This window comes from Delphinus delphis, chromosome 6 (assembly GCF_949987515.2).
Source record: "Delphinus delphis chromosome 6, mDelDel1.2, whole genome shotgun sequence".
NCBI classification, from domain to species: Eukaryota; Metazoa; Chordata; class Mammalia; order Artiodactyla; family Delphinidae; genus Delphinus; species Delphinus delphis.
In genome coordinates, this window is record NC_082688.1 from 89,784,504 (window position 1) to 89,808,863 (window position 24,360).

The 24,360-nt window shown below is 48.3% G+C and overlaps 1 protein-coding gene and 1 long non-coding RNA gene across 3 annotated transcripts in view; one reads left to right on the plus strand and one right to left on the minus strand.

Moving 5' to 3' along the window:
• Positions 1-4,851: 4,851 nt before the first annotated feature.
• On the minus strand, positions 4,852-6,023 carry LOC132426741 (uncharacterized). 2 transcript variants are annotated; one of them, XR_009519765.1, is made up of 3 exons: positions 5,979-6,023; positions 5,518-5,715; positions 4,852-5,207 (listed from the first exon to the last, which is right to left on the minus strand). It is a non-coding gene; the product is annotated as an uncharacterized lncRNA (long non-coding RNA). The 2 variants fall into 2 exon arrangements; XR_009519766.1 differs by lacking the exon at positions 5,979-6,023 and adding an exon at positions 5,950-5,978.
• Positions 6,024-6,227: 204 nt separating this feature from the next.
• Positions 6,228-24,360, plus strand: part of IPPK (inositol-pentakisphosphate 2-kinase) — a 50,103-nt gene continuing 31,970 nt past the window's right edge. Inside the window, exons 1-6 of the mRNA XM_060015046.2 lie at positions 6,228-6,441; positions 14,452-14,499; positions 16,610-16,705; positions 19,626-19,692; positions 21,710-21,831; positions 23,228-23,317. Coding sequence (XP_059871029.1) covers positions 6,361-6,441; positions 14,452-14,499; positions 16,610-16,705; positions 19,626-19,692; positions 21,710-21,831; positions 23,228-23,317 — 504 coding nt within the window. The 5' untranslated portion in view covers positions 6,228-6,360. The remainder of the gene's footprint in view (positions 6,442-14,451; positions 14,500-16,609; positions 16,706-19,625; positions 19,693-21,709; positions 21,832-23,227; positions 23,318-24,360) is intronic.

Genomic DNA, 24,360 nt, shown 5'->3' on the forward strand with positions numbered 1-24,360 from the left:
TGTGTGGAAAGAGGCCAAGTTCCCACCAAGGACTCTTTTTTTTTGGGGGGCGGTATGCGGGCCTCTCACTGTTGTGGCCTCTCCCGTTGCGGAGCATGGGCTCCGGACGCGCAGGGTCAGCAGCCATGGCTCACGGGCCCAGCCGCTCTGCTGCATGTGGGATCTTCCCGGACCGGGGCACGAACCTGTGTCCCCTGCATCGGCAGGCGGGCTCTCAACCACTGCACCACCAGGGAAGCCCCCTCCAAGGACTCTTGACTCACCTTCCAGTCAGGATACCTTGGAGTTGGTGGGATTACCTGAGGTCAGCAGTTCAGGTGGCCTGAATATCCTGGAGTCCACCCTCAAGAACACCTGCCTAATTCTATGTAGTTGAGCATCCTGAGGCCACTGCATGCAGAGCTTTATTATTTTTTTCTAATTACAAAGATAACTCATACTTTGTACGCAAAATTCAAATGTTACAGACACATGTAGTGTAGTCAGTGCACATCACCTGTGGTCCCATCCCCAAAGAAAATCTCAGTACACAGCAAGGCACCTATTTCTTTTTTTTTTTTTTTAGGTTTGTTTGTTTATTTATTTATTTTGGCTGTGCCAGGTATTAGTTGTGGTTTGTTTGTTTGTTTATTTATTTATTTATGTAGGCTGCGCCGGGTCTTAGTTGCAGCACGTGGGATCTTTGTTGCGGTATCTTTTAGTTGCTGCATGCGGGATCTTTAGTTGCAGCATGTGGGCTTCTTAGTTACAGCGTGCATATGGGATCTAGTTCCCTGTTGAGGGATCCAACACGGGCCCCCTGCATTGGGACTGCAGAGTCTTACTCACTGGACCACTAGGGAAGTCCCAGGCACCTATTTCTTGATCATTTTTCTTTTCCATTCAAAAACAAACACCTATTTCTGTATTAAACATACCATGGCCATCTTTCCATATTCATACATAGTGATAGATCTATCTAATTTAAAAAGTATTGAGAATGTATTCATTTAAATTTTTATTACAGAAGTGTTACATGAATACATGCTCTGAGTCAACAACATACAAATATAAGAGGAAAGTGACATTCTTCTTTCGTTTCTCCTGCTCTCCTCTTCCCAGATGGGAAAATTTCCTTTCCCTTTTCTTTGCATTTACACACAGACACAACACATACACACACACACTTGTTTCACTTAACCATAGACCTTGAACATCTTTCATGTCAGTACAGATCTAACTCATTTCCTTACTGCCTGTATAATTTTCAAGTATACCATAATTCAATGGTTCTGGAATTCATGTGGGGAAGTTGTTAGAACACGGGTTGCTAAGCCCCCCTGCAAGTCTTCTGCTGGGGTGGGCTGGTGCAGCCTGAGGCTGTCCTGAGGTGCCCACATTGGGAACCAAGTCCTGTCCATCACTCTTGTGTTTGTACAAACATCCTGTACATGTCTCTGAGCACTGAAGGGAGGGTTTTGTAGGGTAATTTGTAGGCATGGAAATGGATCAAACGGGATTAGCTATAGCTACAATACTTTTAATGACATGGCCAAACTGGGCTCCAACAATGCAGACCCTCTCCTCCACAGTGCACACATCCTGCCTGTGTATACCACCCATATCAAACACTGTGCAAAATTGCTTTTATTTTGCCAGTTTGATATATATTTTAAGATATATACTTATTTTAATTATTTAATTATGAAAGAAGCTGAACAATGAATGCCTTCCTTTTTGTGAACTTTTAATTTTGGATTTTAGATTTATAGAAATGTTGCAAGATAGTACCAAGTTCCCAAATGCCCTATCCCAATTTCCCTCCACGTTAACATACCTAACTATGGTACATTTCCCAGAACAAAGAAATTAACAGTGATCCATTACTAATAACTAAACTCCAGATTTTATTTGGATTTTACCAGTGTTCCCACCAATGTCCTTTTCTGTTCCAGCATCCCACATTGCATTTAGGTGTCTTGTCTCCTTAGGTTCCTCTGGTCTGTCCATGTCTCCTATGACCTGGGCAGTTACAAAGACTCTTGGTCAGTTATTCTGCCAAATGTCTCTCAATTTGGGTCTGTCTGATGTTTTTCTAATGATTAGACAGGGATTATAGCTTTAGGGGTGAGGGGAATACCACAGAGGTGAAGTGCCTTTCTCATCATGTCATGTCATGTCATATCAAGGGATACATGATATCGCATGCTTCCTTCAAAAATAAGAACTGTTTAGTAAGGAAAATTCCAGACACACATAAAAATAGGAAGAATAGAGTAAGTACTCATCACTGGGCTCCCAGTCACTAGTGTTTTGCCACTTTGGTTCTGGATGGCTGTTCAATGTGGTTGGAAGATGAGTTTCCCATCTCACCTTTCTTCCTTTTCTCTTCTCCTCTTTCCTTCCTTCCTCTCTCTCTCATTTCCTTTTTCAAACAGAAAGGTGACACTGATTAACTGTGGTGGGAATCTAGCTGGGACCTAGATGGAGGAGCATAAAGCATCTAGGCAAAATGTCCTCATGTAGGAATCCCAGCTAATGATGGCCTTTTGGTCTTTGCTTCACTTCTCGCTTTTTCTTGAAGAGGTGACTGGTCCAGCCTAGGGTACCCTTATTATTAGCTTGGACTCTAGGATCTGAGTTAAAGGAACCCAACTCAAATTGTTTAAGCAAAATACAGAATTCACTAGCTCAGAAAATTAAAATCAACTGAGTTGGACTCGATCCTCTGGCTCACTTTGTGTCCCCTTTCTTGCCACTTTCCAGCTGTTTCCCCTCTGTTGCTGCCACCTGTGGTGCCTGGATCACTGCTGACAGCATGTGGTGACCCCCCCAGCTTCTCAGCTGAGGTTGATTCTCCCCACAGTCATTTCAGTGCAAGCCAAAGGCGTGCGCTTGGTTGGACAAACCTGGATTACTTCCCTGCGCTTCCTGAACCAACCACTGGGAATGTAATTCTTGATTGCACAGCCTTGAGGCTAGAATCAAGTTCATTTAAGTCAGACCACACAGGTTAAATAAAGGAAAAGGTACTTCCCCTAATAAAAACTGGGTTGATGCTATAAAAAAGAAGGGAGTGTGGATCCAGGGTATGAAAAACAACTGATAAACCCTGTTTATCTGGGACCCCTTTCTCATGTCTTTCTTTTCCAGCCTTTCCTTCTCCCAACCCCTGCAGATGAGCCCACTCTCCTTTGTGTCCCTCACTGTTTAACCCACCATGATTCTTTCAGAGCATTTGTCCCTTTGATAAGGTGGGTGTGGTCCACCCTAGGAGCACCTGTGGAGAATTTTTAAACAATCATAAAATCAAGATTTAATCTTTTAAATAACCATACACTAGTAATTCTAAACAGTGTCAGTGATAAAATGTTCCTTGAAAAAAAACCCCAACAAACCAAGATACAGAACATTTCCAGCACCACAGAGGCTTCCTTAAGGAAATGGTTTTTTTTGTTGTTGTTTGTTTGTTTGTTTGTTTTTGCAGCACGCGGGCCTCTCACTGCTGTGGCATCTCCTGCCGTGGAGCACAGGCTCCGGACGCGCAGGCTCAGCGGCCATGGCTCACGGGCCCAGCTGCTCCGCGGCATATGGGATCCTCCTGGACCGGGGCACGAACCCATGTCCCATGCATCGGCAGGCGGACTCTCAACCACTGCACCACCAGGGAAGCCCAGGGAAATGTTTTGATACTTAACAATCTGATCCGAATTCTGCATTCACAGATGCTGAGAAAATCTCAGACATGTTTAGAGATGTCTGAGAAAATCTCAGACACCCCCACCTTGTGGGGGTGTAGGAAGGCCTTCTCACCCTTTGTGAGTGTCCCCCCCCCCCAAGTAATCCCCCAGTCCCCTTGGGGATTACTTACCTCCAGGAGTGGGCTGTTTCTGCCCCCATTTCTTGACCATCCCTGGAGTGGGGCCTGAGCCTACCTGCGCCAGTCCTTTGGGGCCCAGGGTGGGGGAGATGTTCAAAGCTATCAGCTCATTTTCCTGACTCACTAGCTTCATTTCACTACTATTCCCAAGGCCTTGCCAGGTGCTCTAAGCTGTTCTCAGAGTAGGGTCTGCAGGTCTCTCCTTGTTGAACCACATACCTGAGGCTGGGTTTTCTTCATATACTTCAACCCTAGCAATATATTGCAACAGATTCAATGCAGAAGCAGATGTGAGACTCCAGCTATCTTCTATGAAGCCAGACTTTAAAGAGATTTGCAAAAATGTGAAACATTTGCCACTCTTCTCTATATTTGGGGGAATTATAGCTACGTTTTAAAAAAGGGTAATGTTTAAAATGAAAATAATTTTAAAAAATGTTTTAATTTATAATATGGTAAACATAGAAAGATATAAGCCGTATTAGCAAAAACTTTTTGAGGCCTTCAATCTGTTTTTTTTGCTTGGCCACACCACACAGCTTGAAGGATTTTAGTTACCTGACCAGGGATTGAACCTGGGCCCTTGGCAGTAAGAGCATGGAGTCCTAACCACTGCACTGCCAGGGAACTCCCGTCAATCATTTTTAAAAAGTATAAAATGGTTTTGAGAGTAGGAGTCTGAGAATCGCTAATCTAATTTAATCCTCATAGCAGCTCTATAAGGTGGTATCATTAGTCCCACGTCAACAGTGAATAAATTGAGGCCCAGAGAAGGGAAGAGATCTGCCCTTCGCTTCACTGCCATTAAGTGGTAAGGGCAGAATTCAGACCTCCTGCTCAAGGTACATCCCTCAAGATTCAAGGAAACCTACTCCTCCTGTAGGCAGATAGGGTAGGGGAGGTCCCCGGAAAAAGAAATCCAGGCATGGCTTTCTTTTTAATACATGGACTCCCGTATTTTTAAAAAATTTTTTATTTATTTATTTTTGGCTGTGTTGGGTCTTCGTTTCTGTGCGAGGGCTTGCTCTAGTTGCGGCAAGCGGGGGCCACTCCTCATCGCGGTGAGTGGGCCTCTCACTATCGCGGCCTCTCTTGTTGCGGAGCACAGGCTCCAGACACGCAGGCTCAGTAGTTGTGGCTCACGGGCCCATTTGCTCCGCGGCATGTGGGATCTTCCCAGACCAGGGCACAAACCCGTGTACCCTGCATTGGCAGGCAGATTCTCAACCACTGCACCACCAGGGAATCCCCTGGGCATGGCTTTCTTGACATAAGAAAAGCCATTTTTGGCCTAAGTCATTTTAAGCCTGGCCACAACGCTTGCCCTTCAACAGGTCTCAGTAATGATCTTAAGAGAAAAAAAGAACAAACTATTATCAGGCAAGAGAAGTAACAGTAGCAAAGATAATATATCAGTAGTAAAGACTCTCAATTCTGTTTCAATGGTAAAGAGTAGTCTGAAGTGCTCAACTACCAGATCAGCTGGGACCTAAGGGATGATGTAGACCTTTTCTGACCCTCATGACTTCATTCAACTAAAGCTTGGACTCTGACTGCCCAAGCCCTTTATGAATACACGTTACCTTAGCTTAAAACTTCCTCAATTTTGCTCTTTGGGGAGACACTGCTTTGGGAAAAAGCCGCAGCATTCTCCTTACTTGTTGCAAGTAATAAATCCTTCCTTCTCCCACTCTTTGTCTTCTGGCTTGACACCCACCAAAAGGCAAAGCCAGTTTTTCAGGTAACACTCCGACAAGAGCGCCATTTAGGAGTCCGCTTGCCTCTTTGAGCTACGTATCCTCATTTGTAAGGTGTGGACCACAATGTTTCCACTTCCTGGGACTACTGGGGTGATTCTGCATCAGGTAAAGAGCAAACGAGGATATTAATAACCCGCTGAGTGAGAAATGTATCCCATTCTACAGAAAAGAAGGCTGAGGCCCCATGACTAAGCGGGCTCCAGCTCTAGGGACCACCCGCCCCCGGCCCGCCTGGACCATCCCCTTCCAAGCTCCCGACTTGCCTGGGCGTCCCCCGCCCCCAGCCCCACTGGGACCCCCTGGCTCCTAGCGCGCCAGTACCGCTCTAACCCCAGCCCGCCTGGACTCATGTTCCCCACCAGGCCAGTGCTGGTCGCCGGGTAACAGACGGCTCCGCCCGCTTGCCTCACTTCCGGCGCCCAGGCCGGAAGCCTCTCTTCCGGTTCTCAAGATCGCGCTCCGGAAGTGAGTCACTCTGCCAGCACCTAAGATGGCCGCCAGTCCATCCACCACCGTGGTCAACAGAGGAGAAGCGGGAGCGAACCCGGAAGTTGCCCGGCTCGGCCATGGGAGATGTTGGGGGCGTGGCTTCCGGCGGCCAGCGCCTGCGAGTGCGGGCGGCTGGGTCTAGCTGAGGCGGCGGCTGACAGGAGCTCCTCCCCGGTCGGCTGCGGCTGGTTCCTAGGCGAACCCGTGGCCCTCAGCTCGTGGCCCCGCGAGGCTCCAGGGCCGCACCGTGGGATGGACGAGGGGAAGATGGACGAGAATGAATGGGGGTACCACGGTGAAGGCAACAAGAGCCTAGTGGTGGCCCACGCACAGGTGAGCGGTTGACTGTCGGCGCGGTTCAGGGCCCTTACCCTACTCCCGGTGGGTTCCGCGTCCCCCAAGCACCCCCTCCCCTCAGGTCGGTTCTGCATCCCCTCAGGACCCATTACCCCCGGATCGGTTCCCCAGCAGCCCTCCTTCCGGTCGGTTGCGCGTTCCCCCAGTGTCACTGCCCCGCGATAAGTTTCGCGTCCCCCCAGCATCACCCCACCCCGTCGGGTCAGTTCCGCGTCCCGCTGGTATCACCGCCTTCCCCCAGATCAGTTCCGCGTCCCCCCAGCGCTCTCCTCCCCCTAGGTTGGTGCCATGTCTCCCCAGCACTCCCCTCCCTCCAGATCGGTTCACTGTTCCTCCAGTGTCACCTTTTCCCCCCGGTTTTGTTCCGCGTCCTTCCAACGCTCCCCATCCCGGCCTCACACGGTGCCGCCTGCGACTGCCCAGCTGCGGTGAGGCCGTCCCGAGTAACCTTAGGGAAGATACAGGGTACGGGCAAGGTCAGGAGAAAGAAGCAAAGTGCTTGGGGTGCTGTTACCTCCCTGAGATGCAGGGAATTGCTGTTCTCCTGCTGCTGTTGTTAATATTAGTGGAGCATTGTCTACAGGTTCTTCTCCAGAATCTTTTAGAATTGAAAGAATTTCCCTTTCTTAATTCAGTAAGGAAGAGAGTTTCAGAGAGTGCAGTGACGACTCCCAGTGAGTTGAATCCAGGAAGAGAAGCTTGTGGATTTGTGTGAAGGCCCAGATCTCTCTGACATCTTGCTGTCTAATGCAACCAGGCAGGAATGTGGTGGGCTGGGGGAGGAGTGATAGGTGTCACTGAGGGCTTAAGAGTATGGGAGTTGCAGTTACACAGAGCTGGGCAGAATCCCAGTTCTACCACTGCCTGGCTCAGGCTCAGTTTCTGCATTTTCAAAGTGGAACTAGTAACAGAATCCCCTTTGCGGAATTGATAGAAAGATGAGGAGCTGGACAAGTTATGCAAGTGATAACTATCATCCACCTTGGACTTGGCGGTTAAAAGCGCTGACCCAGCCCAACAGCTCCCGTGGGGAGCTCATCTTCCAATGCCTCAGTAAGATTGCATGGTATATCATCATTTTATGTAAAGCTAATTAAGGCTTCTTTTGGCTAATGTACTGAGTTTCAAAAGTAGCCTCAGATGAAGTAGCAAGTTCCAGACTCAGCGTAAAAGAACACCAGGCCTTGGGCCCTCAGATGCCTTCTCCATTGTCCCTGACAAGCATGTGTCTACCCTTCAGGGCAACTGGCCCCTTCCCTTCCCTTGTTGCACAGCCCCAGGTGTTAGGGTCATGTTTCTTTTTCCTTTTTTTCCCCCCTTTTAAACTGAGTCATCAGGGTATCCTGTACCTGTTCTCTTCATTCTTTATTTAAAATCTAAATTTGCTTTACTATGCTCATTCCTGCTTGGTTGTTGTTAGCTCAACATTTGAATTTGAAGATTATCATCACGAGTAGTCTTGTAAGAAAAGGTTCCCACCAAGTGAAGGCGCTGAGTAAAGGGAGAACTCTGACCCTTGCGTGTGGAGAAACCTTTGTGCTTTGCCTGGGCCTTGAGGGAGGACAGAGCCCTCAAGGACAGAGGGAGGAAGGCAGCTTTCAGGACCCTACTGTGCCCAAGGAGAGGGTGTGTGTGTGTGAGTGGGATAGAAGAAGGTGGGTGAGCACCAAGTATTTCTGCTCCCATGGGTGGACTCTCCAGACCCACCTCGTTCATTCTGAAGTAGAGGGTGACCCTCACCAGGTTTCTTTCAGATCGGGAGACGGTCTCTTTCTCAGAGGGGGCATCGTCTACTTTCAGAATTGAAAGGTCCTTAAAAAGTGATGAGTCTGTCCCCTCTCCTTTCCAGTGTCAGAACCCGACATACCTTCAGCCAGCCAGTCCTGAGGCCTGGCATCTGCACTGAAGGAACATGGGATAAGACACAGACAGACAGCCTTCCAGGCTGGTGGGTTGGGAGGCTTCCAGGAGAACAGGACTTGAAAATGGGGCCTGGATATGGAGGAGCTAAGTGCAGGCCGAAGGAGGCCATAGCGTGGTGTGTGCTCAGGGTTGGGCAGTAAGAGATGACAGTGTGAGGCCTGAACCGTATGCCAGTTCTTGACAGGTTGCTGTCAGTTTTCCTGTGGCCCAGTGCTCAGCATCCTTGGGTCCAGCTGTGCAATTTAACCCTTTCCCAGGCACTGGCCCTTGGCCCTGGCACTGACCCTCTGAGGTGCTCTAAGGCTGTGGCCAACCTGACACTGTACTCTAGTGGGTGCCTGGAGTCCCCGGCACTGACCCTGTGGGGGGTCTTGGGCAAGGACACTTCCCTTGTGGGCATGTACTTTCCTTTCCTTACTGTAGCCCGAGGGTGCTGTCACTTGTTCTAGTGGCTGTGCCAGTTCATGCTGAGCTGTGGTCACGAAGCCTGGCGCTGCCCTCAGGTGCGCTGCTGCCAAGTGGGATTTCTCTCCGTGTGGTGGTGTTGCTTTTACATCTGCAGTGACTCTTCTTTACCTTGGTCTTGTTCGCTTTGGCTTGGCATCCTGTCCTGTGAAGGTCACTGTAAGTCTGGTTTGTCATTTGATCTCGTATGTGCCTTCAGTGTGGAGAGTCACCCAGGGCAGGCCAGGCAGACTCCTCCCCAGGCACTGAGCTGCCTTCCAGCTGCCCTCGCCTCTGGGGTGCAGGGCAAACAGGGGCCCACTCCCTTTATCACACTAAGCTGTTGTGATGTTTTCCTCCTGTTGACAGAGATAACATGAAAGACCCGCCAACCAAGATCTTTTATCAAAAGTTTGTTCCTGATCTTTCAGGTTTTATAGCCTTTCTAAGATTCTGATTGGGCTTCAGATCCTTTCTGCAATTGTTTTGATGCCCTGGGCTGTTTGTCCTGAAGATATGGGGTTCAGGCAGTCAGGAGCTGTGTGTTTCTCTTCTCTTGTGTTGTAGGATTTGTAGATCATACTTCTTAATGGAGCTGTTGGAAGCAAATGAGTTGTTCTCTCTTTTTTTTTTTTTCTTTCTTTCTTTTTTTAATGGCGTATTCCCAAGTCCTGGGCTAAATTTTCTCCTGAATCTAGTATAAGGAATCTTAACGTTCTGTTGCCTATAGTATTTTTTTTTAACAAGTAACTTATTCTGCATTTGAGAGTTTTAATGATATTCATACAGGTTGATACAGCTGATGTGACTTCTTGGTGATGTCTCATTGGAGAGCTGTGCATGTAGCCCTGTCTTTATTCCTGGGATCACCTGCAGTTGAAAGGTTAGGATTTGTTATTTCCAAAATATATTCCCTTTGGTGGTTTCCAGTCCTGGCCTTGGTGAGTGCTGAGCTCTGCCTTTCTAGCATGTAGGGGTCTGCTGGTCTAGGTCTGGTATCCTAAGGTGGCATGGTCACTTCCCCCGCCCCGACAATACCTTCTTCCTCCTCAGCAGAACTCAGGACAGCAGCTGCCCCTTTTACCAGGAAGGTAAGGAAGGTTTCTGTGTCTGCTGCAGAAGGACGAGACCACAGCACTGGGTCACCTACCTCTTGGTTTGTTTGGACACCTGCTCTGTGGCCATCGTGTGGCCTTGGAGAACCTGGGGTCCTTGAAGGCTCCACTCTACGCACCCTCACTGTGCATTCCATGCATTTGTGGTGTGTCTTTATAAAACATTCTGATTCTCTTCTGACTGTTGGATTTTCCATCCTTTAGGGACCATCTGAACACCTCTTCTGCTGCAGCCCCTAAGTGTCCTTCCCCCAAATGTCACCTGGGCTTACACCTCCACTGTCCTGTCTCCTACCTCACAACTTGCATCCGTGTCTGCTTCAGTCCTGAGGCAGCTGTGGGTCCATACAGGCAGGTGAAACATGGGATGGAAAATGTCCTGCCCATTCCAGACACCTGCTGTCCCCACCTGTGGTCTCCACCTCCTGTCTGGCCTCCTTTGGAGTCCTTGGCCCCCCTTTATGACAGGGGTTCCCAACCCCCGGGCTGTGGACCGGTATGGGTCCGAGGCCTGTTAGGAACCAGGCCGCACAGCAGGAGGTGAGTGACGGGCAAGCGAGCGAAGCTTCATCTGCCGCTCCCCATCGCTGACATTGCTGCCTGGACCACCCTCCCCGCCACCCCCTGGCCTCCGCCGTGGAAAAATTGTCTTCCACAAAACTGGTCCCTGGTGCCAAAAAGGTTGGGGACAGTTGCTGTATGAGATGTCTCGAGTCACCCTCCATCTGTTCTGTCTGAGGCTGTCAGCCCAACAATGCGTCCCACACCTTGTCCCTCTTATCCTTCTGTGGGCCCTGGGGTGTGTTTCTGGTTGTCTCTGGTCAGCAGAGGCAAGTGACTTGGCTTGGTATTCTGTCACGGGTATTCTGATGGAAGACCTGGGCTGTGCCCGAGTGGGGTGTCTGTGGGTGGTGGCCTCACTGAGAAGCAGGGCTGAGCCATTTTGGGATGCCTGGGGCAGCACCCTGCGGGTCGATTCCTTCTGCTGTTGTTGTGTTTATCTGTCTCCCTTTCCCTTGAAAGTTGCGTGATCTCTGCTTCCCTGGGGTCTTCTTGGGGTCCCATCCTGGGTTATATCCTCACTCTGGTGGAAGACCTGACTTGGGCTTGTCCTCCAGCAGTGAGGCTTCAGCGACTGATCACTTCACACCTTGTCTTTGCCAAGAGGCCCTGAAGTCTTAATTCCACCCACAAGTTTCCTTCCTTGGGCTTCACATGGGCAGGTGACCCTTTTATATATTGTTTTTGTGGTCTTTTATTTTTATTTAATACCAATCATTTGTTCCTCTCTCTGCCCCAGAAAATACAGAATACTAGAAGGAAGAAAGTAAAAAGCATCCAATGTCTCCCTACTAAGAAAATAATTTTTGTTAACACTTGGTGCACTTCCTTGTATTATATGCTTTTATTGGGTACTTAAGCATCCTTATCTGTCTGTTTTTGTTTTCTGCTTTTTCACTCAACCCTACAGCATAAATATGTAGATAATTCTTCACACAAGTTTTCAAGGCTGCAGAGCACTTAGGCAGCCAGAGTTCCTGTGCTGTCAGACATTCACATTGTTGTGCTTTTAGAGCTGTTGTGAGCCAGGCTTTGCTGATGTCTTGGCGTTTTGAGGACTTGGGTGGGTTCTCAGAGGGGATCGAAGGAGCATCTCCTAGGCCTCGTGGTACATGACATGCCAGTACTCCCCCACCCCTGCCATGGCCTGGGACCCTCACAGCACTGAATGCTTTCTATTCCTTTTATAAGTGGCGTGTTGTACGTTTTGAGGTTGTTTAATGTGTATGTGTTTATATGTGTCATTTCTCCATTCACTGACTTTTTCAGTTTGTTAAAATCTTTGATTTTCATCTAGTGTTCCACGGTATGAGAGAGCACACCATGATTTTCTGTCCTCAAGGACAGAGAAGGTGTGGCCCCAGCCTAAGATTCCCTGTCCTGCTTTGGAACAGGGAAGAGCTGCTTCTGCCCCAGACTGTGCAGAAACTCTTGTTAAGCCCCTCTTCTTAGTCTCACCCCTTTCTCTTCGTTCTTAGCATTTTAGCCTAGACACTATGAAGAGGGTATGTTTTAAAATCTGGTTTCAGATATTTAGTTTAAAAGGAAAGGAGTTGTTTCCTTCACAACTGGTTAAGACCTTGTGAGCTTGCAGGGCCCTGGTGCTTACCAGATTATGCGTTGATTTCAGCTCCTTCGTGGGAATCTCCCTGTGGGTGGCTGGATCAGTCCCACTCCATGCCATGGGTGGCCCTTGGACTAACTGCGTCTTTGTGCCAACCAGGGCTGGTGAGGTTGATTTCTCACCTTTTCTCTGCTATCCACTTGAATAGGTGTTGTCTGGTCCCATGGCCAGCCTCGTGGCATGTAACAGGGCCACCAACCCAGCCCAGTCAGACCTTTACAAGGGGCAGTTAGCACTCGCCGTCCAGAATAGGTGTGCCCACTGAGTGCTTGAGTTTGTGGAGACTGGCCTTCAAGGCTGACACTGCGGCTCCTATGGGGCAGGTGGGCAGTTTCTGGCGACGGTTTTAAATGGGTCCCTAGAGAAAGCAGTTTTCCTTGAAGCAGACACAACATGACACTCAGAATTTCTTAGCAGGTCTTGAGAAACAGTGAAGTCCAGGTGAGAAGTGAGTGTGCTTTTAGGGGGGCTGAGTTTCTGGAATGTTGCCTAGAATTAGGGTTTCTGCATATCAGCTTTTGTTTTTCCTTGAATTTTTTTTTTTTTTTTTTTTTTTTGGTGGTACGCGGGCCTCTCACTGTTGTGGCCTCTCCCGTTGTGGAGCACAGGCTCCGGACATGCAGGCTCAGCAGCCATGGCTCACAGGCCCAGCCGCTGCGCGGCATGTGGGATCTTCCCGGACCGGGGCATGAACCTGTGTCCCCTGCATCAGCAGGCGGACTCTCAACCACTGCGCCACCAGGGAAGCCCTTTCCTTGAATTTTGATGGACTCCTTGGCCAGTTGATGCCCATGATCGAATATTGATGTCTGCCTGGATTTGGGAGGGGTTCGGCCCATGTGCACGTCCTCGACCTTTGCTTCCCCAAGTCTGAGCTTGGGGCTCAGGGAGATGATGGATGTCTGGGGTTTTGAGAAGAGTGTGCGTCATCTGAGTGGGGCAGGAAGTGCCAGGGGGTCTGTGGGCTAGGGAAATGGATCTCGTCTCTATGGGCCTTCCTTGCTCTCAGCCATGTTTTGGGTTCTAAAGCTGCACTTTCTGAGCCTCTTCAATCACCAGCTCCTCCCACCCCACCTAGATCCCAGTGCTCCAGACAGTGCCCGAGCTCCTGCACCTCTGCTCTCCTTCTCCTGTTCACTGCTTCTCCCTGAGCACAGTCCAGGTTCCCGACCCAAGCCCTTCTGCCTGGAACTTCCTATCTCCATGGGAATGGTTTCCAAAGTTGTCCACATGGAATTATCTCCCCCATTACCAAGGCTCTACAACACATCCAGGTTATTTCCTTGGAGAATTGCCATTTCAAAGGCTGCACTAGTTTAAAAGGTTATTTTTTTCCATTTTTTAAACTTTTGTTTTTTAACATTTTTGTAATGTATGTTATATGAGCATTGTAAAAAATTGGAAAACCCAAATAAACAGAACTTTAAAAAATAAGTTCCCAGTTGGTGCTACCTGGACACGCGGTTACCTATTCAGAAGCCCTTTCAGACAGTTCATACAAACTCAGCATGCACATACTTTATTTAAAATTTTTTGTTTTACAAACTTTAAAAAATGAAGAGTAATAAATCTACAGAAAAGTGGTCAGATCATATGTGTATATACAGCTTGATTATGACAAAATACATGGACCCGTATTCTCATGACCAGCCCCTTCTAGAGCCTTTCTTAGGGACCATCCCACCTGCCAGAGATCTTAGTCTTGTCTGTTTTTGAGCTTTACATAAATAGAACTATACCCATGCATCATTCTCTAATACATACACACACAATACACACACACACACACACACACACACACACACACACGTGTATGTACATATTTATATAAAGATAGGTTAATTCTATAAGCCCTATTCTGTAATCTTTTTCATTTATCAGTAGATGATGACTGTACCTTTGTGTCTGTAAATACGGATCTTCCTTATTTTCTTGTAAATGACGGCATAGTATTTCATGGTCTGGAATATGTCCCTCTGTATTTAACCATCCTACTATTGTTGGATGTTTAGGTTTCCATTTTATTTGGAATTATAAACAGTACCTTTATATGCAGTAGCTAAAATCTTCTGTGCATCTTTAATTAAGATAAATTACTGGGAGTGGGCTGGCTAGGTCAGAGAGCACAGGTTTTCCTGGTTGCTCTGTGTCTCCAGACGTGTGGCCCAGTACTGGCCCCCACCTCCTCCCCGGGGCACTGGCTGCCTGTGGGGCTTCCAGCATCTGCACTGCTGAGGATGGCTCCTTATCCACAGCCACCCACCCTTATCCCCGGGCTTTGGGAGGGTACTAATCAGACTTTGTTTTATTTTCCAATAGCGTTGTGTGGTGCTTCGTTTTCTGAAGTTTCCTCCTAATAGGAAGAAGGTAAGATCAGTGGATTTGCCACCCAATCATTAAAATAATTATTTAAGAAAACTTTGATTTTTTTCTGATGCAGAAGTTTTAATGCTAACTTTAGAAATTTGAATATGATACAAGCATTCAATGCCGAAAGCAGTGTGTCCATCTTTTGTGCTGGATTCAGCACTTTGACCTGCTGGGGTCACTATGGGTCATCATGGTTAGTCCCTGGGTACTGAGCCAGGAGCCTCCCTGACTAGTTCAGAGAGCTCTGCTTGTGGCTGGGGAACCCAGGGCCAGGTCTTGGCTTTGCCTTGGCGATTTTCTTACACCCTGCTGCCTCAGTTTCCCCATCTGTGGAATTGCATCAATGAAAATGAAGTCTGTGATGCTGTGGTAGACAGTCAGTGTTACAAGTCACAACAGGCAGTTCAGATGGAGCCTTGTGTTTCTATTCACTGAGTCAACCAGGCAGAGTACCGTGGACACCCTCAGAAAGCCATTGTTGTTCTGTTGTATGCCTGCTGACCACTGAGTTGCAGTGTTTCTCTACATTGAGGCGGGATGTCATTGTGGTGTTTATCTAAGTGGTCGCAGCGGTCAATATGGCATAGCCCTGTGGGAGCCTTTACTCTTTCATGGTCTGGGGGGAAGGAGGGAGGTCCAGAGGGGCTAGGTGTGAGCATAGGCTCTTATCTTAAAAGGGGAGAAGAGGCAGGAGCTGCACGTCACACCCACACAGTGGGGGCAGGGCTGGTGGTTGTTGGGTGATGAGTAGAAATTGGGCTCAAGATCAGGGTGTAGGAGACATGAGTCACCACCTCACCTCGTTTGAGTTATGGAGAAACAGCCAGAAAAGAAGGTGAGGTGGATGGCTGATGGGTATCAATGGTGGCTGATTGTGCAAATGAAGGGCACACTTGCAGGTTAGCTTCATAGAAAGAAAAGTGGGGACTGTGGGAGAAAGCTGGGGGCTGCCATCACAGTGGGGCTGCAGTGAGATCTGGGGACAGTGTGGTTAGTGCAGAGAAAGATGGCACAGGATGGGAGGGTGCAGCTGCTGAAGAGAATTGTGCAGGGTGGTTCTGTTTCTGTGGAATCCAGGTGGAAACTAGAAACATCTCGGAGGCTGCCTCTAGCCCCCCTCCCCTCCCCTCTATCCCCACTCAGGGTCTACAGAGCCTAGCCTCGGTGAAGGGCCAGCGTTCTCTGGATGCCTCTATTTTCAGTTTTTCCTGTTTACATTTATTGAGGCAATGTCTTCCAAGGTAACAATTCGCCTTTCTTTATTATATAAATGGCACTGTGTGATGCCAGCTGCATTATTTGTGGGGAGTTGTGTGTGTTAATTCTGTCAATAAGAAGAGCTTTTTGTCAGAAGCCCTGTGTCCACAGCTCTACGTACGGAGCCACTGGGCGTGTTCTGGGGTTTTTTGACAGGCTTTGTTCTAATACAGTAGTCCCCCGGAATGCAGACTGTGGTCTGCCTGTTTTATGGTGCCTGGGTGGCAGCTCAGACTGAGACCTCCCCAGAGCCTGAGCCATGTGTCAGGCACCTCCCAGCCTGCGGTTGAAGAAGACAGCCCTCTCACTCCTGAGCGAGACCTGTGATCAACCCTTTGCACTTCTCACCTTGGGTCAGAGTGAGGGATACAGGAATGATTTCCTGTCTCACCTAAATCTCACAGCTTATTGATTCTTTAAGAACCTCTGAGGAGAAAATATTTTATTTCTACATCTAGAAGCTGAAGAATAAAATCTAAATACTGATTTTTGGATGGGACCGATTTTTAAAGTCGAATTCCTCAGAAGGTGTGCACGGGCCACTGGCGGGATCCACGTGTGTTCCTGGTGGGGAGGAAGGCAGGGGCACAGATATGGTTCTCAAACTTTGTTTCACAATCACATGGGGCCCTGAGTACAATGCAGAGGTGGGCCTGGGGGCCCTGTGGGACAGAAGCTCCAGTGAGTGTGGCAGTCTTCATGATGAGGCTTACCTTCCTCCAGGTCCAGGGCCACTGGTGGCTTTTTGTGGCCACATACATGGCAGCCCTGTATGTGACAGGGGCTTGTGGTGGTGTCAGAGTCTAGGAGGTCCCGGTCATTGAGGTCTTCTTGTCCTTCTCTTTTGCAGACCTCAGAAGAAATATTTCAGCACCTACAGAACATAGTGGACTTTGGCAAAAATGTCATGAAAGAGTTTTTGGGAGAGAACTATGTTCATTGTGGGGTAAGTGATTTTTTTTTTTTTAATGTAGTCTAAATTCATGGGCCTGTTCTGTATCAAAGTACCAACTTCTCATTTATAGTTTGGAAGTTGCTTAATGATACCACCCCCCACCCCCCACCCGCACCCCCACTGTGTTAGTTACAAAGTTTCCAAGTGCTTTTCTCATTTGTTGCACTGTGAAATAGCAGAGCAGATAGTGTTATTCCCATTTTCTAGCATGAGGTTCAGAGATACTTTCACTTGCTGAGACTCCTGGTCTTCACCATCCTGCCCTCATGGAGGCATTCAGTTTGGTGAGAGCTCTCTAGTGAGGTCCAGGCAGCAACACTGACCTTCAGTGGGCACCTTTGAGCAAGTTAGGGAGAAAAGGGGATCCCCATGCTGGGAGGTGTGACCTGGTCTCGTGGGAGAACCTAGCTGAAGCCCATGTGGGGTGATGGCCTCCACCTACCTGCAGGTGGTCTGTGTTGCTGGCTTTTTCTGGTCTCAGCGACTGAGAGGAGTGCCTGTTACAGGCAAGGTCTGCTGTTCAGACACTCATGGAGAGGGCAGTGTAAGAAGCCACAGTGGACTGGCCCTGTGATCCTGGCAATCCTCAGAGCCAGTGGCCTTGGTCCATGCCTGGGACAGCCATTCTTCTGTCTCCACTTTGATCACTGCTGCTTCTCTGCTTACACTGGCCTGACTGCTTGTCTTAGATCAGAGCCCTGAACAGACTAGCAGGTTTGTCATTTTGAACAGAGAGAGCACTGCCTCTGTTTTGTAAATTCTGTACCTTGTGTCCATCCTGAGAAAAATGATACCAAGAAGGTTGAGTAAAAGTTTCTTTGAAGCTTCAGGATTGCCTAGCAAAGTAGAATTTAAATGGCTCCAACGACAAAACATCCTCCAATGAGGGTCGTCCTTTGACAGCTTAGGAAGTACTGTGGATGGTGTTGCTTTGGGTCCCTTAGGGCTCTAGTCTAATCTGTAGGCTGGGACTAAGGATCCTCTTCCAGGGTGGCCCAGAGCCGTGGAGCTGGCAGTGTGGTGCTGACTGTTGACTGGGGGCCTCAGCACCTCCCAGTGTGGACTCTCTGAAGGGCTCTGAGCATCCTTGTGACTTGGCCCTGACTCCCCCAGTACACCATCTGAGGGATGACCTGTTTGGGAGTTGTGTCTGTCGTTTCCACAGCATCCTGGGGCCTTTAGGCGTCATCCCTAGGCAGAGTGGGACTACACAGGGGCAGAGGTCACTGGGGCCATCCTGGGGGCTGGCACCGCCCCTAGTGAGGTCCCCAGCTGTCCTGTTGAATTGTGAAAGGCTGAAACCCACCACCTGTGAGAGCCTGAGTCTCTGAGCTATCTGCGTGCTGGGTGCCACCTACTTCTTGGCCTGGACGGTGTGTGAGTGAATGCAGGTATGCCAACTACCAGTGTCCTTCTTGGGGAGAGAGCATGCTCATATGGCCAAGTGGGAGTATTTCTCTGTCTCACAGCACTTGGGGGCTCTAGACTTTTCTTCCAGGAGGAGCCAGCAGTGAAGGAGAATGGTGAAGAGCTTGGGGTTCCAGCCAGTGGCAGCCCGGCAGGTGGGAATAGCATTGGGGTGTCCCCCCAGGGCCCAGGGCATGCTCTAGCTCCAGGTTTGATTCTGTTTGTCCACAGTGCACAAGGCTCTGGGCATATGAGGTGAGCCCACCAGGTCACATTTCGGGAATATTCATCCCGTTGACATACCTCCTTCACGTGAAGACACTGCCAGAGTGAAACACAACCTGCTTTTCGTCCAGGTAGTTGTAGTATCAAGAGAGGACTGCCACTCAGGCCCAGCACTGTTGAAATGTGGGATACAGAGCACATCTCTGGCCTGAACAAGACCATGTTCAGGCAAAATCAGCATTTGTAAATGATGCTGTTTTCTCTGACTGATGGCACGAGCTAGGTTAAAGTGGAGCCCTGGGGAGAGTGTTTCCCTCTTCTGTGTCCTGGGATGAGACATAACTAGCACAGTGGTGAGAGAGCAAGGCTCAGACAGAGTGACAGACACACCCCTTGTACCCGTGCTGCCTCCGGCCCTGTCTGGCTGGTTTGGGGACTGGTCTAGGCCTGTCTTCATGTGAGCTGGAGGCTAGGTGGGACAGGGCATGATGGAGAAGGTGTGGCATGTAAGTGGACAGGATCCCAGCATTCTCATTCTAGGCAGGTATCTTGCGTCACCTTGGGATTCCTTTAGAAGTCAGAATTCTGCCACCCTGGAAACATGGGGAAGATGATGAGCAATGTGGATTAAATAGAAACTCTTAGTTTGGGAGACTGCAAGAAATAGTAGAGAGTAGTTGCTCCTTTGTTTTTTGACCCAGAGCACCAAATATTGGCCATCCTGAGTCCTGTGGCTGATGGGTACCCAGGACATCTCACCCAGAGATTAATATTTGATCAGACCCTGTTCCTTGAGCTGCTTCTCAGATGGAAATGTGAGGAGCCTCAGGTTGTCTGAGGAGATAGCTGGTGAGGAACTTCTTGCAGGCAGAGAACTGCCTCAGGCCCCTGCTCTGCCGTCCACAGACGCTGAGAATGAGGATGAGGTCGCCGTGAGAACAGAGGAGCTGGGTGAAGAGCCCTCTGTGGAGACTGACTAGGTGACATGGGGCACACTTCTGGCCACCACCACTGTGGACACCAGCTGCTCTGAGGAGGGCCTGTTCCTCTTAGTGCACAGAAACTTTAGCCTGTCTGTTTAATCTGGACATGTCCTTAAAATAACAGAGCAGCTTTTATTCCTAAATCCCACATACTGAGTATTTTTTTTTAATGTGGTAACATATACATAACATAAAACTTACCATTTTAACCATTTTTAAGTGTGTGGTTCTGTGGCATTAAGTATGTTCACATTGTTGTGCATTCCACACTGAGTACTTCTTATTTGTTCCTACAGGAAGTTGTTCAGCTGCCTTTAGATTTTGTGAAACAGCTTTGTTTAAAGATACAGTGTGAAAGACCAGGTAAGGGTTTCTAACTTACGAATTTATAATATTCCATTTGAAATGTGTTTGACGTTATTACTCATCTTAGGTAGATATAGATATAGTTTTTAACTTTATTATGGGGGGTAGAAATCCTAGGAGCTCATGAATACAATTCTGGGCATCAGATTTGCAGATCACTGCAGGGAATATATGACCAAGAACAAATTAATAAAAATAAAAATGCATTTGGGAGCCAAGAGGGAGCTGAAGGAGTTCAGGGAGACTTAGGGAAGGGAAGGTGGGCTCCAGGGGATGCCTGGAGGAGTCCAAAGGAAAACCGGGGTAGACCTGAGCCATGGAGGGTGGGCTAGGCCCTAGAGGGTGGCAGTTCTGCAAACCTTCTCCCAGAAGCTGGCACCACCCAGCCTGCTCATCCTCTTGAGGTAAGGTGAGAGACTTGAATTTTTTTACCTTCCCGCTTCACCTCATGTACTTCCCCACCATCACCATACATACCCCACCCCCCATCACCACACATGCTTTCCACCCATCACTACACATACCTTCCCCTAGTCACCTCCCAGACCTTTCCCAATCACCACAAATACGTTCCCCCATCATCTCCCAAACCTTCCCCCCATTACTTCCCATACCTTCCACTCATTACCGAACATACCCTCCCCCATTACCTCTCATATCTTCCCCCCATCACCACACATACTTTCCCCCGTCACCCCCCAAACCTTGCCCCCCTTTACCTCCCACACCTTTCCCACATCACCACACATACCCTCCCCCATCACCTTACATACCCTCCCCGCAGTCACCTCATGTACCGCCCCACGTCACCTCACGTATTTTCCCCTCAGTACCTCATGTACCTTCCCTACACTTGCTCGTGGCAATAATGACAGTAACCATGTCAAAGCTTTTCCTGTCACAGTCAGAGGCAAAGATGTAAAATCTGTGTTGTTGAGGAGTGAAATGTCTCCTCCTAAAGCACAGCCAGGCAGTCAGGGTGTGCAGTGAGTCAATATAAAATCCTTTTCATGTTTGATTAGGAAAATGAAAGAAAACAGGATGCTGTGCCCTGGAGCCCTCAGTTTGGGGAGCAGTGAGGAGCAGGGCTTCATGGATGGAGAGGACCAACGAAGGGGGAGGAGGCAGCAGCTTTGTTCAAAGCCTGGACTGTGTCTTGGCTCTGTTTTCCCCATCTAGACAAAGACAGACTGAGGCCTGCTGTGGTTCTGCCATCTAGTTACTAGTGCCACACAGCGTCATTCGTTTTATAATTGGCAGTTATACGACGTAACAGTAATAATGTTGTAATAATGAATCATAGTCAGCCTTGTTATGTGGAAGGAGGAAAGCTGACTTCTCCTGGGACCAAGAGGCCATATCTTATGTGACTGTCTACAATATAACTTCTAGCAGTCAGTGCTGAGGAAATATTGGTGTTTGCATATTCTGAAGGAAGCTTTAAAAGGAAGGTAGTGGCTGTTGCCTCCTTCTTCTCTGAGCTCCTGGGTTAAGAGAGTCACAGAATTGGGGAGCAGTTCCCAAGATCACCCTCACTCATGAGAGCTGCATGTTTGGGGGGTCCCCAGGACCAATCTCAGGTCTGATAATTTGCTAGAAGGACCCACAGAACTGTTATCCTCATCGTTATGGCTTATTACAGCTAAGGGACACAGATTAAAACCAGCTGAGATAAGAAGGGTTAGGGTTTTTGCTGGGGCTTGGGCATATAGACACAGCTGACCACCTGTGTGGCTGCCCTCAGCCTCCAGCCCCTCTGGAGGTCAAGCTGGTACTACAGGGCCCAAACTCCTACCACAGATCGCAGCATTATACTCATGTGACTCTAGGTCCCCAGGTAAACTCCTCAGGCAAGACATCCCAAGGCTTAGAGGTGACCTCTCAAGAGTGGAGGCCAAGGCCAGCCCTCTCTTGGGCAAGGCTGATCCTTCCCCAACAGGAGTCCAAGTTGCCATGGAGTCATCTTGTCTCTCTTGCACTGATCCTCAGTTATTTTCCTTGCTCTGTTTTCCAGAATCTCGCTGTGACAAGGACCTGGACACTCTCAGTGGTTATGCTCTGTGCCTTCCCAATTTAGCCAGACTTCAGACCTACCATTTTGCAGAGCACCGGCCGATTCTGTGTGTAGAGATCAAGGTGAATTTCTGTCAAGGGGGAAATGGTGTGGGGGAAAAGGGAAAGGTGGGTCCAGACTGTAAATCCATGAGTCATCTGCCTGGAGTGCACTTTGCCCATGCTGGGCCCCATGACCTAGGCAGCCCCCCAACTCCCAGAGAGTAGGCTTACTTCTTGCTCCTTCTGTGCATGCCTCTTGCACCGTGCTATTCTGGTTCCTTACCCTGGCCAGACCTGAGGGGCATGGCTTCCCAGACCCCCAGGTTTAGGCTCGTTCTCAGGTGTCATAACAGGGAACTAGCCAGGGACAAGCCCTAGCCGATGGCCACCAGAAGGAAGCATGGGCTCCACTCTGCTTATTTTCCTTGGAGGGTGCAGCTTGCCAGGGCCTCTCTTGATCTCCTTCCCAGCTGTGCCTGCTTGGCTGCTTGGTGACACTGCATGCCATGCTCCAAGGGCTCAGCTTGAGGACCACCCTTTAGACTGGGTGACACTCTGTTCCTTTGCTTCTCAGGAGAATGCTCAGGAGAGACCTCCAGGAGGCATAGAAGCCTTTGTGTCTCTCAAGGCCCTGGTTTGTCGTGGCAGGGATCCTCAGGAGGAGGCGACAAAAGATGTCGCTTGTCTAGTGCAGGGCAGTGATTCCTGGATAAGGGCCAGGCCGCTGCTTCAGCTCTGTGGCTCAGTGTCCAGAGTGGCCACCTGAGTCTCCCTCAAGAAGCCTGCCAGATATCTTGTTATTTGTTTCCTTCCTCCAAACCTCTGGTGGCGACTTGTGGGTCATGCTCTTGGCCCTGAGCATTCACATCCGTGGGTGTTCAGTGTGGACTGATGTTCTGCTTCTCCAAGCAGAGGATGAGTGTCTCAGGCATCACAAACGATGGGCAGCGTGATCTTCAGTGCCCCGACGCTAGGCAGTGGTCTTTCATATTGTATGTGCCCAGAAATCATGGCTTTTAAAAGGCAACTAGAGTTTCAGATGTTCTGGGAGCCCAGCAGCCACCATATGGGCACCTTCTCCTTCACACATTCTTATCAGAGGGACCAAGGGTTCTTCTTCTTGGAGCTGGAGTGTGTGGCAGATCTGCACTCCTAGAGTCTTTCCAGTCTTGTTCCATGATGAAAACACAAAGCTACTCTTTGTTGTCAAGCTAGCAATTGAGGCATCACTGTTCTTCCCCAGTGAGAGTTCTGGCTTTGGATTCTGTAGTGGCAAAGAGATATATATGTGATGCAGTGGGGGAGGCATCAATTCCCACCGGGGACTGAGGATAAAAGCAACTTTTGGGAATGTTTATATCTAACACTTGGTGATTCTCCTGGGAGCTGCACTTCATTATCCTGTAGTTATATGTCTACCTAAAGGTATGTGTTTTCTCCCTAAGCTTTTTTTCTTCCTTACTTGTTTATTTTGCAGCCAAAATGTGGGTTTATTCCTTTCTCCAGTGATGTTACGCATGAGATGAAGCATAAGGTGTGTCGTTACTGCATGCACCAGCACCTCAAGGTGAGAAGAGTTGACCAGCTGGGTTCCCTCCCTGCACAGAGCCTTGTGATGAATGGCTGGGCCACCTAGAGTTTTCAGGGGAGTAAAATAAAACATAGATATTATTTACTTTTTATTTCAAAAGTACTTCATGTTCATCTTTTCCTTCTTAATTGAGATATTTGCATATCCTAAGATTTACACTTTTAAAATATATAATCCAGTGGATTTTAGTTTATTCATAAGGTTGTGCAACCATCACCACTATCTAATTCCAAAACATTTCATCACCTCGAAAAGAAGTCCTGTGCCCATTAGCAGTCACCCCCTGTCCTGCCAACCCCTAGCAACCACCTATCTCTGTGGATTTGCCTATTCCGGACATTTCCTATAAATGGAATCACACAAATTATGGCTTTTTGTGACTCTCTTCTTTTACTTAGCATAATATTTTTGAGGTTCATACACATTGTAGCATTTATCAGCACTTCATTTCTTTTATGGCTGAATAATACTCCATTGTATGGAAACATTTTGTTTATCCATTCATCTATTGATGGACATGTGGGTTTTTTCCTTTTGGCTATTGTGAATAATGTTGCTATAAATGTGCACGTACATGTACATGTTTGAGTCACTGTTTTCAGTTCTCTTGGGTATATTCCTAGCAGTGGCATTGCTGGTTCTTAGGGAAATTCTGTTTAACTTTTTGAGGAAATGGCAGATTGTTTTCTACAGCTATAGCACCATTCTATATTCCCACCAGCAATGTATGAGAGCTCCAGTTTCTCCACATCCTCTCTTGCACTTGTTATTGTCCCTGTTTGTGATTATAGTCATCCTAATGGATAGGAAGTAGTATCTCATGTGATTTTCATTTGCATTTCTCTAACAGTGATGTTGAGCATCTGTTCATGTGCTTATTGGCTATTTGTATATCTTCTTTGGAGAAATGTCTATTCAAATTCTTTACCTGTTTTTGAAATGAGTTGTTTGTTTTTTAGTTGTTTTAGGGGTTCTCTGTTTATTTTAGATGTTAATTTCTTTATCAGATATGTGATTTG